Below are 15,258 nucleotides of genomic sequence, written 5' to 3' on the forward strand. Positions count from 1 at the left end.
ACTTACCCAGCTAGGTGTTCCAGGGGCGCTCACAGCAGTGGAGACCGCGGACCCAGCCCTCACAGTAGCTATAAAAGCGCTTCTAGTTTAAAACTAATACGAATACACTTACTATAAGCTAAAAAAGACAGTTAAGAGCATAACGCGGGAGTTTTAGAAGGAGAGAGACCTAGAAGGCGTATTTTAGAGCTTAGGAACAAGCTCTCTCTATAAAGAGGGGTAATATAATAGTCTAGTTTAGAGATTTACCTTAGGTTATATAACCTTAGGTTACGTAATTTAATTACGTAACCTAGCCTAGCGCCTTAGCGCTCGGCACCTCTATATATAGAGCCTCTTAGAGCCTTTCTTCTACTTCTTACCTTTAGATAGCTAAATTTAACCTAACCTACTCTACTAGTACCTCTTATTCTTATAGCTTATAGAGACAGTACTACCTACAGCTAACTTACCTAGCTAGGTGTTCTAGAGGCGCTTATAGTAGTAGAGACTACGAACCTAGCCCTTACATTAACTATTTATAAGCGTATCTAATACGTGCTATATATACTACTTAGGTAACTATCTATCTAGAGTACTAAAAGACTATCTAGTTACTATAAGATTAATATTACTAGCTAGATATATAAGAAGACGTTAATATATATATAGTAGTATATAAAGCTTACTAGTAGAGCTATACTCTACATAATAAGATACTAGATTTTCTAAAGCTTTTATCTATCTCTAAGAGAGTATAGTAGAACGTCTTTATAAATTTTAAGAGCTTTTTCTTTAATAAAAAAGAATTTAATTACGTATACGTTATTATAAATTAGCTAAGTAAGTAGAGCTTCTCTCTACTATACTATAAGAAAATTATAGCTTAATATATAGAAAAGCTATATTATTAATATATCTAGCGTATATATAGTCTTTCTAGGTCTATTATATTAAATTATAGTTTATAGTTTACTTCTATCTTTATAGATAAGCTTTACTAGCTTACTAGAATTAAGTAGAAGCTCTCTACTATATATTACCTATAAACTAATAGAAATATAGAAATTATTAATTAATACCTTAATTAGCGTCTACGTTTATTTATTAACTATTACTAGAATAATTAGTTAGACCTCTTACTTTATATAGACTAGATATAAGCTATATTACTATATAAAACTATAGAACTAATAGCGTATAAAATTAAATTTAAATACTAGCTAATATACTACTAGAATTAGAAGAAGTATATAATAAAAGTCTCTACTCTATATAAGTATTTCTTATACTAAAAAGCTTAGAATTTTACTAAGAAGTAATATAATACTATAAAAAAAGCTACTAAAATTATATAAAGTAATATTATAAAAGCGTAAGCTAGATAGACGCTTTAAGTAAATAAAAAGTACTAAGAATCTAATTTTACTATAAGTAATCTTGTCTATATTAAATCTTATAGCTTTTTAATAGATTAGTCTAGCGTAAAGCTTAATTAATAGATATATAGCTCTTATCTAATTATTACTATAAAGAGTTACTCTTTCTAGCTCTAGCTATCTACGTATATATATATATATATATAATATCTTTTATACTAATTAGCTAAGAAAAGTCTTAGAGCTATTACTAGTATAGGTAGAGCCTAAGTAGCTACCTATTAAAGTTAATAGTAATTTAGAATAGCCTGTATATAAGATTCTAGATAGCTATCTTTATAAAAATTATCTTTAATACTAAGCTATATAGGTTTCTTATAATTCTAACTCTATCTAGTATAATACTATAGGCTTTATTAATACTCTCTATAAGGTATAAGACTTTTATATAGTATACCTAGATAAGCTAGAGCTACTATTATAATTAGATACTTAGATTAAAGTGTATAAAAAAAAGAAGACTCTATAGAAAATAGTAAAGAATTTAAAACCTATATAAGTAGAAGATATAAAAGTAACGTAAAGGTATTACTAAGTAGAGTAGAAGACTAATTTAGTAATAGAGTTAATAGCGTAGATAGTTTTAGAGACGTATTTTAGAGCTTAAGAATAAGCTTTTTCTATAAGAGAGAGTAATATAATAGTCTAGCTTAGTATTTTCTAGAGTTATATAACCTTGCCTAAGTTATATAACTCTATCTAGCGTCTTAGCGCTTAGCTTTCTATATATAGAGAGCTTTTAGAGTATTCTTCTACTTCTTATCTTTAGATAGCTAAATTTAACCTAACCTACTCTACTAGTACTCTATTCTTATAGCTTATAGAGATAGTACTATCTATAGCTAACTTATCTAGCTAGATATTTTAAGATGCTTATAGTAGTAGAGACTATAAAGCTAGCTCTTATACTACTATATAAAACTATAGAACTATTATTATATAAAATTAAATTTAAATACTAGCTAATATATTACTTTATATAAGTATCTTTTATATTAGAAAGCTTAGGTTTTTACTAAGAAGTAATATAATACTATAAAAAAAGCTACTAAGATTATATAAAGTAATATTATAAAAGCGTAAGCTAGATAGATACTCTAAGTAAATAAAAAGTACTAAGAATCTAATTTTACTATAGGTAACCTTATCTATATTAAACCTTATAGCTTTTTAATAGATTAGCCTAGTACTAAGCTTAATTAATAAATATATAGCTTTTATCTAATTATTATTATAAAAAGTTACTTCTTTTAGCTTTAGCTATCTATATATATACGTATATATAATATCTTTTATACTAATTAGCTAAGAAAAGCCTTAGAGCTATTACTAGAGTAGGTAGAGCCTAAGTAGCTATTTATTAAAGTTAATAGTAATCTAGAGTAGTCTATATATAAGATACTAGATAGCTATATTTATTAAAGTTATCTTTAATACTAAGCTATATAGATAGCTTATAATTCTAACTCTACCTAGTATAATACTATAGGCTTTATTAATACTTTCTATAAGATAAGAGACTTCTATATAGTATATTTAGATAAGCTAAAGCTACTATTATAACTAGATACTTAGATTAAGATATATAAAAGAGAGAAGACTCTATAAAAGATAGTAGAGAATTTAAAATCTATATAGGTAGAAGATAAGAGAGTAGCGTAGAGGTACTACTAAGTAGAGTAAGAAGTAATTTAGTAATAGAGTTAATAGCTAGAATAATCTTAGAAGCGTACTTTAGAGCTTAAGAATAAGCTCTTTCTATAAAAGAGAGTAATATAATAGTCTAGCTTAGTATTTACTAGAGTTACATAACCTCGCCTAGCGCCTTAGCGCTTAGCTTCCTGTATATAGAAAGCTCTTAGAGTCTTCTTTTGCTCCTCACCTTTGGATAGCTAAATTTAACCTAACCTACCCTGCTCGTCGCCCTTATCCTCACAGCTCGTGGAGACCGTATTGCCCGCAATCGACTTACCCAGCTAGGTGTTCCGGAGCGCACGTACAGCAGTGGAGACCGGGAGCCAGCCCTCACATCTAACTTATTTAACGTTGCTGGCACATCCTGTCAGCCTCTTCTTCCCATGCATTTCCATTTTCGCCTCGGATTCTACCAACCTGGGGGGTTCGCCGCAACCTGGCCCAATTGACAATAGCTGCTGAACACTTCGACGACCGAAGTATTCTGCGTACCATCTGTTGTGCAAGCGGTTTGTACATGCCTCCCGATCATGCCGGAGAATTTGGCGGAGCTATCGTAGCAGAAGCAGGCGAACGATGTCGTGCGCGAGTCGTCACCGCAGCCATATGCCATGTCGCGTACGATAGTGGAGACTTCCGTTTCCGCGCATTGGGATAGAAGGGAGTATTCGGGCACTTGGTTGATGAAGATGCTGGTGGGCCCGATTGCTATGGTGAAGGCGGTGAAGATGAGAAGAAGGAGAGGCTGGACGAGTGAGGGAGCCATAGTTGCAGACGCGGAAGGGGAATTGAGACAGAACTCGACTATGAGGACGCGGCCGTGATGTGGGCGGGGTGAGTAGGAGGTAACCCGGCTATGCGTTGGCAGCAAGCCTGGCTTTAGCGTCTATCAATGCTAGGGGGTAACCCTATGCATACCCCTGAGGTAGCATATGGCTAATACCTCAATTTCCATAGCGTAATTATCAACTCGCAGCATCTTGACGGAGCGGATTCCAAAGCAGGGGGAGTAGTTTTCTAGGTGACCGCATCTAGGCTAAAGCGTGCATGTCTCTACGGAAGCTGTATTAGATCTGCATGAGAGATCTGCACTAGCGGGGCTGGAAACTAGGGTAAATAAGCTTGGAGGGTGCGGCACGATGTCGTTGAGAGACGCATGCGGAAGTGCTCGCAGTGGCATGCCTATTTGGGCAATTCACTTGGGCAGTCATTCTGCGAGGCGAGCTTCGGACTTAGTGAAGGACGCTGAGTAAGAAATCTAGCCAATTGACGGGTTGCATGCTGCATTTCATCTTCAACGAGCTGATAGATGCGCGAGGCTGAGAAGCAATGAGAGGTGCACAAGGCTGAGGAGCGAAAGCTCACGGGGTTTGCGTCTCGCATGTCAGACCATCGCACAGCCCCCACGGCACTCAAACCTCCTCCGAAATGACATGGCTTTCTCCTCGATAGTTTCCCGCGCGCTATACGGCCTAGTCGTCTTCTATCAGCCTAGGACAGCTTTGCTCCCCGTCCGTCAGCTACGCGAAAAGGCCTGTAACCTGCGCAAGGAGAAAGGTCTGAGGAGCAAACAAACCGAGGTGCTTGGTACGATGCATAATTAACGATCTCCCATTCCCAGAAATGGGCCGAAGCCCTTCAGGACCCTATACACCCACCCGGAGAGGCCGAAGAACACTTGTCTGTGTTGATCCGGCCGCACAAACCTGTTCCGATACAATTCACTCAAGCATACGCTTATAGATGCGTCAAACCTACAGCCCAAGTCCCGATTCGCTATGTACATGCACCGAAACAAAAGTCCCGCCAGCGCCCTACCCGCAAAACAAAGCAGCCTGTCGTCGCATCCAGAGGTCTTTCACCCCTCCGGTGCACCCGTCCCCGTGTCATCTCCAACACCACCAACCCCAAACGCCGCAGCATCCCCGAAATATAGCATGTCATGCGGTAAGTACTCCAGGTCCCATGGCATCATATCCGCACCTAGCACCGACATATCGACCTCTTGAGAATCGATGACCATATCTCCAAACGCATGATCTGAAGGGGTAGGGTACGTGGTAAATGCGGTTGGGGAGAAATCCGTTTGTTGCGGCGGTGGGGGCTGCGGGTTCGGAGGGTTATTCGAGGGTGCGGACGTCGTGCTGCGGGCGAAGGAGGTTGGTTGGAGCGGTGGACGAGGATTTCCTGGCGAGGATGCTGAGAAAGGGGAGTGTAGGTTGAGGAGGAGATCGGCGTCGGAGACGAGGACAGGATCGGGGGTGGGGACGGTGTTGAGGTTCTGGGTCGGAGGGGGCGGCATGGTGGTTGGATCGAAGGATGGAAAGGAGGCGGGAGAGGGCATGGTTTGGGATGGCTCGAATTTTATCGTGGGGTTGGAGATGACTGATGCGATGGAAGGCTGACTGCTCGCTAGTGGTGGTATAGGTTTCGCCTGGAGGGGTTTTGTATCGCGGGTATTGTTATTCTCAGAGGTATACATGACGGCGACGTTCGTTGAGGGAGAGTTCATGGTGCCCGTGAGTGACCACCCGATAGCTCCACCAAGGTCAGTAAATATGTAACCGTAACTGGCAGCAGGCTTACCTTGGCTAGGGTTCATCGGAGAGCCGGGTATAGGAGTGCGAGAGCCTTTCCGAATTGCAGCAGACACTTTCGCAGCATCAACATCCATGTTCTGCGCTGTAAGATATGTCCCCCAGCTCAGCTTTCTCCGCCACCCTGGGCTCGTGAACGAGGGTTCTGGCCGCGGAACCTCCAGGGCGCTTTCCATCTCTTCCTTCGTATAGAGCAACGGATCGACCACGCCCTTCGACTTCTGGTCCAATACCGTGAGTATGTACTTGACACCGGCCCAGTACGTCTCAAGAGACTTTAGTGCCCGATAGCAGCGCTGATAGTTCTGATTCGCGGCAGAGGCGAGCAATGTGTGCTTAGCAGCCTGTTTTTGATCGCGGTCATTTGGGTGACCGGCCCGCTCCCCGTGACCGTTGGTGGATGCTGGTGGCTTATCGAAGGTCATGTGGTCTATCGACACCTTACTGACTTCCGCGGTATCATCTTCTTCCAGCGCGCCAGGGCTACAAGGACGAGAATGGGGCTGGGAAGATGCGGAATGCAGAGCGGTCTCTTGCAGAAAGGCGCAAGCGGCGATGTAGATGGGTTGGCTATACGGTCGGCGATGTCGATGAAAGCATAGTTGGGGGCTTACATACCTGGTAAAGGGGTTGCCAACGCCCGTCTTTGCGTCGATAAGATCCGTAAACGCTAGAATGTCCGCCACTGTCTTGGCGGAAGACATTGACAGTTCTCTGCTGTTGTTTGAGAGAGGCTGGGTGCTGCCTTCGAACGTCTTGAGCAACGTCGGCTGGTGTAGCAGGACGATAAGTGTGTGGAACCAGCAATGAAGCAGCAGAAAGTTGGTACCCTGGTTGAGCTTGACATAGTGCTGGAAGTTGACGGCGTTGAAATGGAGCTTGGGCGAGAGGTTCTGGTAGATTTCCGTCAGATGGTACTCAAGCGTGTCAAGCTGTTTACGGAGGTCATCCGTAATGTCAGACTTCTCCTTGATGCTGTTGAGCAGGTCGGTCACTCGGCCATAGAGATGTACGATCCGTATCAGAGCCGGGAACGGTAGGGGCCAACCCGAAGCAGCATCTACTTCGTCGAGAGATGGGAAGGAGATCTCAATGTCTTTATCTCGCAGAGTCACAGGACGGCCTGTGCCGGATGAGATGACGCGGTCGAGGAAGAAGATGGACCAGAATGTGTCTAGCCTCTCCCTTTCGACAGCGCGCTGCTCCTCCTCGGCGGGGACGGCACTCCCCCTTCGGCGAGCTTCGGGTACCTTGTGTGAGGAATCGGAGCCTGCGTTCGGATCCGTCTTCACGGACTTTGGAGTCGGCCCGTCGCGACCCTCGTACTTTAACCCTTCCAGGGTTTGCATCCCAAGGTCCTGGGCCATGCGGATGGCAATGCCCAGATACATCCAGAGGCCGCTGTCGCGATTGGCGCCGAACTCGTCGTATGCTAGAAGCAACGCCGCCTGAACGACGGCGACGCTAGGGCAGGGGAACGCATCGGGAATAGCCGATTTCGCTCGTTGGGCGAAGGCTTGGCCATACTCAGAGGGGTGGATCTTTGGCGCCTCGCTTTCAACGTCTTTCTGGGGTTCCGGGGCCCCGGTTAGCATCGGGTGACTCGAGAACCTGGCGGCCAAGGCGCACACCGCGTCCACTAGGATAGCGTCGACTTGCTTTTCCTCGAGATCACGCATGAAGCGCTCGCGCTGGAGAAAGGGGAAATTGCAACCGAGGTGCACGAAGAACAGCTTGCAGAGATGGGTGATGAGCGGACTCGGAGACATTGCCGATGTGTCGTAGACCGGGATGTCGACCGGCGTTCGGGATTCTGGAGCTGGCGGAGAGCCCACTGACGGCGGCTGGCCCGGCGAAGACTCCAGGGCTGTTACCCGTTAGACTGGACGTAGTTGTGCGGGGGACTTGCGCATACGGTCTGACGTGGTATGGCCCGTGCCGTGCTGCTTTCCCCTGACCTTGACGACCATCTGCTTGAAGCCGGGCATGATGGCCGTCGGACCGAAGTAGCGGAAGTATGGCATGCGGTTGCGCGTGCTCAGCGTCAGGGCCGCGTTCCCTAGTCACAGTCAGCGCGCGTGCACTGCAGCAGAGCAAAGAGCATACTGCTGTCTTCGTCCAGCCTGGACATGCGGATGGCGGTCGACGAGTCGGAGCTCTGCGATGCGTTCGACGCTGAATGCGGCGGGCACGGGCGCGGGCGCGGGCGCGGGGGGTGGGCGGCGCCCTCCTGCTTCACGCGGGCAGACGTGGTGCTCGCCGCATTGCTCTCCCTCGACGCCGGCTTCCTGCCGTCCCTGGTTGCTTCGGTCGGGCTCGTGTTATCGTCGCCGTAGCCGGCGCAGTGGTGTTTGTTCTGGGCGCAGGTGCCGCAGACGGGCCGCTCGCCTTGCCCCAAGTCAGCGAATGTCCTGGTTGCGAGTATAACTCTTATCTGGAGGGCCGGAGGGCTGGAGGGCTGGACGGACCCGAACAGCGCGTCTTCTTCCGCCGGCATGTCAGGCACGCCGAGTTGATCCTGCGGCGCTTCGCGTAGGGCCCGTCATGGTTGGTGACGAAGCGAATGGGCCGCGGCTGGGGAGGGGCAGCATTCGCAGAGGCGGGAGCATTGGTATTCATTAAAGTCGTGGGTGTGGAGAGGAGCCGTCTCAGTGCGGCATCGAGCCAGGCCGATAGCTGGAGCGCAGGGCGGGGCGGGGCAGCCGAAGAGATGGAGCGCTCAATGGCGGGGCGCGGGCGATGGCGATGGCGATGGCGATGCTGGAGAAATGCGAGAGAGGCTCCGGAAAGACATGCACATGGTCACGGGCGGCCGGCGAGAGATGAGGGCCGCGTGCTGATAGGTGCTCGGCGGGATTGCAGCGTGAAGGCAGATGGGATGCGATGGCGATGGCGACGGCGACGGCGTTGGCGATGGCGCTGGCAGCGGAAGAAATCCCCCGGGGGCCCTGGCGCCCGCGCCACCCTGCGAGCCGAGCGCGCGCGCATCTATAAGTGCGAGCTATCTATCAAAAAGTTCTCAACTTCATCAGCCATCCGTGTATTCCTGCACTGCTCGCAATGGAGCCAATTCGCATTCGCCCGGCACTGGCGTCGACGCTGCGGCAGGCGGCCTCTCGACGGGCGCCCCGCCCGCTGTACCAGTGCCTGCACTGGTCCGCCTCGCGACGCGCCACTCCACTGCCGCATCCCTCGGTGCCTGGTCCGCCGCCCGAGACGCCCTCGCCGGCCCCGTCAGATGCGCTGGGCCGGGTTGCGCGCAAGAGGAAGCAGGCCGAGCTGCTGAAGCAGGCTCAGGAAGCGCGCGCGTCTCCGTCAAGGCCGAAGACGGTGCTGCAGAAGCGCTTCTGGAAGGACGTCTCCGTCAGGGAAACACCAGGTACGAGCGTCACTCCTTCACTCCACTCCACGGCAACAGGATGAGGCACATTACCATTCAGTTATCCCTGTCTGAACAACTCGTGTTGACCACCTCCGGCTCTGATTTTGTTGCGTTGCGCTACTCCTCCCTCCTATCTGGTCGAGCTCCAGTTGCGGCCAGAACTGACGGCTGTAGATGGACTGCAGGTGTTCCTCGACGGCAGACCGGTGCGCACCCCGTCCAAGGACATCCTCACACTCCCGCCCTCGAAGCACCAGCTCGCCACGGCCATTGCGCTCGAATGGGACCTCCTCTTGAGCGCACAGCAGGCCCTGAAGACGCACTACATCCCCATGACCTCGCTCGCAGCGCGCGCACTCGACATCGAGAAGGCGGACAGGGAAGGGACCTCCCAGATAAGGAACGACATCATCGGGATGCTGCTGCGCTATCTCGCCACGGACACGCTGCTCTGCTGGGCACCGGAGAAGACGCTCCACGAGGTCCCGCAGAACGGCCTCACGCTGCGCCAGCAACAGACCAAGGTTGCTTCGCCCATCATCGCTTATCTCACCACCCAGGTCTGGCCGGGCGTCGAAATCAAACCGATTCTCGAGCCGGACAGCATAATTCCCGTCTCACAGCCCGCGATGACGCAGGAGGTAGTGCGCGGCTGGCTGTCGGCTGTTCCCCCGTTCGAGCTCGCTGGCCTCGAACGCGCCGTCCTGGCTTCCAAGAGCTTGCTTGTCGGCGTCCGGCTTATCCACGAGTGGGGCGAAGCGTTTGCGCAATCGCGGATGGCTGCTGATGCGGGCCGCTTCGGAATCGAGGAAGCGGCCGAAGCATCGAGCTTAGAGGTGCGCTGGCAGACGGGGCAGTGGGGAGAAGTGGAAGACACGCACGACGTCGAGAAGGAGGACCTGCGGCGACAGCTCGGGAGCGTAGTCGTTCTCGTGGGCGGAGAGAGCTCGTGAAAGCGCGTGTATGTATGTATGTGTGTGTGTGTAGTAGACGGGTGTACATAATCGTGCAGGTGCAGCTATCCGCGCGCTAGCCATGCCTGGGCAGTGAGCACGCAGTTCTCGACCCGACGCTGCGTACGAGTAATAGTCAGACGGTGGACGGCTAGAGTCCAAAACTACGTGGGTAGATCGGGCTGTGCCGCCATGTACGGTATGTAACCGTGTCCAAGCTGTCCCGGCGTGCTCTGTGCGTGCTCGTGCCCCTGGCTCGCCCCGCCACCGTTTGGCGACGTCAAGCTCCGTGCTTCTCGATTCAAAGTCGCACAACACGCGCCTTTTTCCGTCCCCTCCCCGTCCCCGTTTTGTACTCTGCTTGTCCTCTTGATGTCCGCCTCCTTCACTCGTCGCGCCCCGCTGCCGCCCATACATTTACCCACGCCCGCCGCTCTTGGCCACTGACGCCGGCGCCATGGAAGGGTAAGTGCCAACCCTCCCCCCCAACAAGCACAAGAAGACGACTCCTCCCCCTCCAGCAGCCCGCGTCCGCGCGAACCCACAGCGCAATGCGCTTCCTGAAAGGAGCAATTGGACGTGCGAGACAGTTGCAGCGGCCGCTGACCCCGCACGCAGGCACAAGCGCACCAAGTCCGCCAGCGTGAAGAACCTCCTCTCGCGCGTCTCCTCCAAGACCGACGTCACCGATCCCAACGACGCGAGCAGCCTTCCGCCCAGCTCGTCAGCCACGTCCCTCAGCTCGCAGCACATCTCCAACCCGCACCCGCACTCCCATGCACACTCGCATAGCCACCATCGCAGCGCCTCGACCAAGCACCGCCCGCACCTCTCCGCCAGCATGTCCAATGCCATCTCGCAGGACAGCCCCACGCCCTCGTCGCCGAGCCACAATACCTCGCCGCTCTCGCCCACGCCCAAGGGCGCCTCCATAGAGCAGTCCGTGAAGCTGTTCCGCGTCTTCGAGTCGCTGCGCAATGGCGACACCGCCGCTATCTCCAAGGCAATCAGGGAGCAGGCAGCGCCGGCCGACAGCGACCAGAGCACCTCCTCGCTGTCCCTCCCCACCCGCACCGAGGGGACCTCGATCCTGCACCTGGCCATTCAATGCGCCGAGGTGCCTGTGATCGAATTTGTGCTCTCCAATGCGACGCCTTCGCCCGACTCCGTCATCGACATTAATGGCCGCGACCGAGACGGCAACACGCCCCTCCATCTCGCAGCAACCCTCGGCCGCGCGCCCGTTGTGCGCATGCTGCTCGACCAGCAGGGCATCAATGACTCCATCACCAATTACAATGGCCAGACGCCGCTGGACCTCGCCCGCACACCGGACATTTTCCAGCAGCTGCAGCTTGCACGCTCGATATTCATCGACACCAATGTGCGGAAGATACAACAGCTGATGGTCACGGCGGACATGGCAGCTCTGGAGAAGCTGCTGCAGGACCCGCGCATCAAGAGCACCCTGGATGTGAATGGCGGAGAATTGGCGACCGACCCTGTCGTCCAAGACGCTGGGGGCACCCTTTTACATGAGGCGGCGAAGAAGAGGGATGTAAAACTGGCGCAGCTGCTACTGCTCAACGGAGCTGATCCATTTCGCCGAGATCGCAAGGGAAAGCTGCCCCAAGATTACACCAAGGACGATCGCACCCGCGCCATCTTGAAGCGCTCGCCGGCCGCGGCGGCAGCCCAGAGGGGCATCCAGGAGAAGACGATCCTTGCTGGAGCCGCATCGCAAGCTGGAGCAGCACAGGACAGTGGCATGGGCGCAAAGGAGTCGCGCGAGATGAAGGGCTACCTCAAGAAGTGGACCAACTACACGAGCGGATACAAGCTACGGTGGTTCGTTCTTGAGGACGGCGTGCTCAGCTACTACAAGCATCAAGGTTGGCCATATGTTCGCTCATTTTGAAGCTATGGGCTAATCTTTGCAGACGACACAGGATCGGCGTGCCGTGGCGCCATCAACATGCGAATAGCGAAGCTGTACATGGACCCCCAAGACAAGCAGCGCTTTGAGATCCAGGGAAAGTCATCTGTCAAGTACCACCTAAAGGCTAACCACCAGGTCGAAGCCAAGCGATGGTACTGGGCCTTGAATAACGCCATCCAGTGGGCCAAAGATGAAGCGCGCGAAGAAGAGAAACGACACACCCGAGATCAGGAGGCTTTGAAACAGGCCAAAATGGAGCAGCTGGACAAACGAACATCCAAAGACGGAGATTCAACCAGCCTCGCTAGCTCAAAGATTGCGAGCACGAAGAATCTCGTTCCTTGTGAGTGGCTGTTGATCATGCAAGATATCATCTAACAACCTCAGCAGCTACGTCCCTGGGTGTTCCTTTAACGAGCCAGGATGCGGCATCACGGTCCGGCGTAAGCATGACCGAAGATCCCGATAGCAACTACGAGCCTAGTGTAGCTGGAAACGAGCTTGGGAAAATGGTCAGCAACGTGGGGACTGCTACAGTCGAAGGCGACGTAGACGACGACGAGGAATATGGCGACGACGCTAGCAGCCACGAATTGCGGCCGGCAAACAAGGACGCGTTTAATATCACTGCGCAGTCAGCCAAACTCCAGCTCGATCTCCTCGCCCAGGTCTCGACAGCCTTGCAGTCAGAGAAGACGAAGAATCCGACGCTGCAGATATCGGATCCCATGATGCTCCAGGCCCTCTCGTCGTACGAATCCGCTGTCGGTAACCTTAAGGGGCTTATCGGCGATCTCTTACGGATATCCAGGGATCGCGATGCCTATTGGCAGTATCGACTAGATCGAGAAGCCAACGTCCGCCGCATGTGGGAGGAGAGCATGGCGAAGGTAGCCAGGGAGCAGGAGGAATTGGAAAATCGCATCGGGGAGTCGGAGCTGAAGCGACGGAAGACGAAACGCGCGCTCCGTGAAGCACTGGAGGAGTACGAATTGGGCGAGCACAAGCCATCTCGAGATGAAGATGAGTTTGTTGAGGCAGAGGAAAAGAATGAACCGGGCCTCGGACCGCAGCCTAGTTTCTCGTCCCAGGCGCTGCGGAGAAAGGCTACGTTTGCCAACATTGCGGCGGATATCTCTGAGTCTGAATCCGAGGACGACGAGGAGTTCTTCGATGCTGTTGGCGCCGGCGAGGTTGAAGTTGTTGAGATGCCTGTTGCTAGCCCGGGCATGGAACCTACGGAAATGCCGCCAGCGTATGGAGATCTTTTCGAGAGCAAGCACGCGGAAATTGCCACCGGTTTTGTCGGATACGAGGAAGGAATCCGGAAAAAGCTTGGCATGGATGAGGACAACAGACCAAAGATTTCACTCTGGGTAAGACAACTTCCTAGGAGCCATCCTCGGCGGTGTTAACCGTGTTCAGGCAATCCTCAAATCCATGATCGGCAAAGACATGACTAAAATGACTTTGCCCGTATCCTTCAACGAGCCTACTTCGCTTCTCCAGCGTGTGGCAGAAGACATGGAGTACACCGACCTCCTCGATACTGCCGCCGAACGCAGCGACTCCACTGAGCGTCTCCTGTATGTTGCTGCATTTGCCGCGTCTGAATACGCTTCGACCATTGGACGTGTAGCGAAGCCCTTCAATCCTCTACTAGGCGAAACTTACGAATACGCACGGCCGGACAAGGGATACCGTTTCTTCATCGAGCAAGTTAGCCATCACCCACCCATTGGCGCCGCCTACTCCGAGTCCAAAAAGTGGGATTACTACGTAAGCTCATAATCCCCTCCTCGTCCCACACTACAGCTAACCCCCGCAGGGCGAATCGGCAGTGAAATCGAAATTCTACGGCAAATCCTTCGACATTAACCCTCTTGGAACATGGTTCCTCCGCCTCCGTCCCACGGCAACAGGCGGCAAAGAAGAACTCTACACCTGGAAGAAAGTCACGTCCTCCGTCATCGGCATCATCACGGGCAACCCCACCGTTGACAACTACGGTCTCATGGAAATCAAGAACTGGACCACCGGCGAGGTATGCCAGCTTGACTTTAAGCCTCGGGGATGGAAAGCTAGCTCCGCGTACCAGGTCATTGGGAAAGTGCTGGATGCGGAGGCTAGAGTGCGATGGAGTGTCGGTGGCCGCTGGAATGATAAGATTTACGCTAGACTCACGCCTGGCTTCGAAGACGCGGAAATTGATAAAGGAGGCTCGAAACACATCAAGCACGACGACAACAAGGCCTTCCTCGTCTGGCAAGCGCACGAGCGCCCCACCGGCATTCCATTCAACCTCACACCCTTCGTCGTCACACTCAACGCGATCACTGATTCTCTGCGCCCCGTTGTTGCGCCCACGGATACCCGCTTACGACCCGATCAGCGCGCGATGGAGGACGGCGAGTACGACCTCGCAGCGACGGAGAAGAATAGGGTTGAGGAGAAACAGCGGAAGACGAGGCGGGAGCGCGAGGCTCGAGGCGAAGAGTTCATTCCTAGGTGGTTTAGCAAGGGCAGGTGCGAGACGACCGGAGAGGAGTTTTGGGTGTTTAATCACGAATATTGGAAGGTGAGGAGTGAGGTTGCGACGGGAAAGGCTAATTGGCGGGAACAGGGGCTGGAGGATATCTTTTAAGTGAGCAAAAACCCTCTTCAACAGTTCCTGGAGGCTGGAGATTTGTGAATTCGATGTGCCATTCCAGTGTTAGCGTATATATGTGTAATGATGCGATTGCATATTCTTCCTGTTCATTTGTTGGCCTAGCATTTGCTTTTCCTTGTGGCGAAGGGTGTCAAGTCATTGTAAGAAAGCTTCGGTCTACCAATATGCGCAGGGGACTTTGGTGAGCCTCGGTGTGTGCGGCGCGTCAATGTGGCACAAAGCCTGAATGCGCCCTCTCGAGCAACATTCTGTTCCCTGCCTTTCGCTTTCTTGCTTCGTCCCCAACCTTTGCGGAGGAATCTTCGCAATAGTCACCCAATCTGCTTTTGCGAAATAGAGTAGTAATTATCTTCACCACCGGAACATCGTCTTGAAGCATGCCGACCGGAAATGACGCCACAGAGTAAGTCCATAGCCCCAAGCGAAAAGTGCATATTCCAGGTGACCATCGATCGAGTTCGCGCGCCTAGACCTTCTGCAACTATGCTACGTGGTCGTATTTTGGCCATATAGCGAAAGCGCGTGATGTTCATACAGCATTTAGAACGAGGATGGCGGGTGGCATGCAACGCAGCCAGGGTCCTGGGCACGAAAGATGGTATT

The 15,258-nt window shown here is 51.3% G+C and overlaps 4 protein-coding genes across 4 annotated transcripts; 2 read left to right on the plus strand and 2 right to left on the minus strand.

Moving 5' to 3' along the window:
- Positions 1-3,375: 3,375 nt before the first annotated feature.
- Positions 3,376-4,034, minus strand: BU26DRAFT_525307 (uncharacterized protein). Its single transcript, XM_033830478.1, has one exon. The coding sequence runs from the start codon at positions 3,877-3,879 to the stop codon at positions 3,523-3,525; it is 357 nt and encodes a 118-aa protein (XP_033676103.1). The 5' UTR covers positions 3,880-4,034; the 3' UTR covers positions 3,376-3,522.
- A 699-nt stretch (positions 4,035-4,733) lies between these two features.
- On the minus strand, positions 4,734-8,606 carry BU26DRAFT_180180 (uncharacterized protein). The gene is made up of 5 exons (XM_033820374.1): positions 7,817-8,606; positions 7,626-7,769; positions 6,329-7,577; positions 5,700-6,280; positions 4,734-5,651 (listed from the first exon to the last, which is right to left on the minus strand). The coding sequence occupies exons 1-5, from the start codon at positions 8,205-8,207 to the stop codon at positions 4,972-4,974; spliced, it is 3,045 nt and encodes a 1,014-aa protein (XP_033676104.1). The 5' UTR covers positions 8,208-8,606; the 3' UTR covers positions 4,734-4,971.
- Positions 8,607-8,748: 142 nt separating this feature from the next.
- BU26DRAFT_525312 (F1-ATP synthase assembly protein) lies at positions 8,749-10,082 on the plus strand. Its single transcript, XM_033830479.1, has 2 exons — positions 8,749-9,089; positions 9,267-10,082. Exons 1-2 carry the CDS (start codon positions 8,771-8,773, stop codon positions 10,043-10,045), a joined length of 1,098 nt encoding a protein of 365 aa, XP_033676105.1. The 5' UTR covers positions 8,749-8,770; the 3' UTR covers positions 10,046-10,082.
- A 298-nt stretch (positions 10,083-10,380) lies between these two features.
- BU26DRAFT_525313 (oxysterol binding protein 1) lies at positions 10,381-14,976 on the plus strand. The gene is made up of 6 exons (XM_033830480.1): positions 10,381-10,510; positions 10,664-11,937; positions 11,986-12,327; positions 12,375-13,360; positions 13,410-13,763; positions 13,813-14,976. Exons 1-6 carry the CDS (start codon positions 10,503-10,505, stop codon positions 14,626-14,628), a joined length of 3,780 nt encoding a protein of 1,259 aa, XP_033676106.1. The 5' UTR covers positions 10,381-10,502; the 3' UTR covers positions 14,629-14,976.
- The last annotated feature ends 282 nt before the right edge of the window (positions 14,977-15,258 follow it).

This window comes from Trematosphaeria pertusa (genome assembly GCF_010094035.1).
Source record: "Trematosphaeria pertusa strain CBS 122368 unplaced genomic scaffold BU26scaffold_25, whole genome shotgun sequence".
Classification (NCBI taxonomy): domain Eukaryota; kingdom Fungi; phylum Ascomycota; class Dothideomycetes; order Pleosporales; family Trematosphaeriaceae; genus Trematosphaeria; species Trematosphaeria pertusa.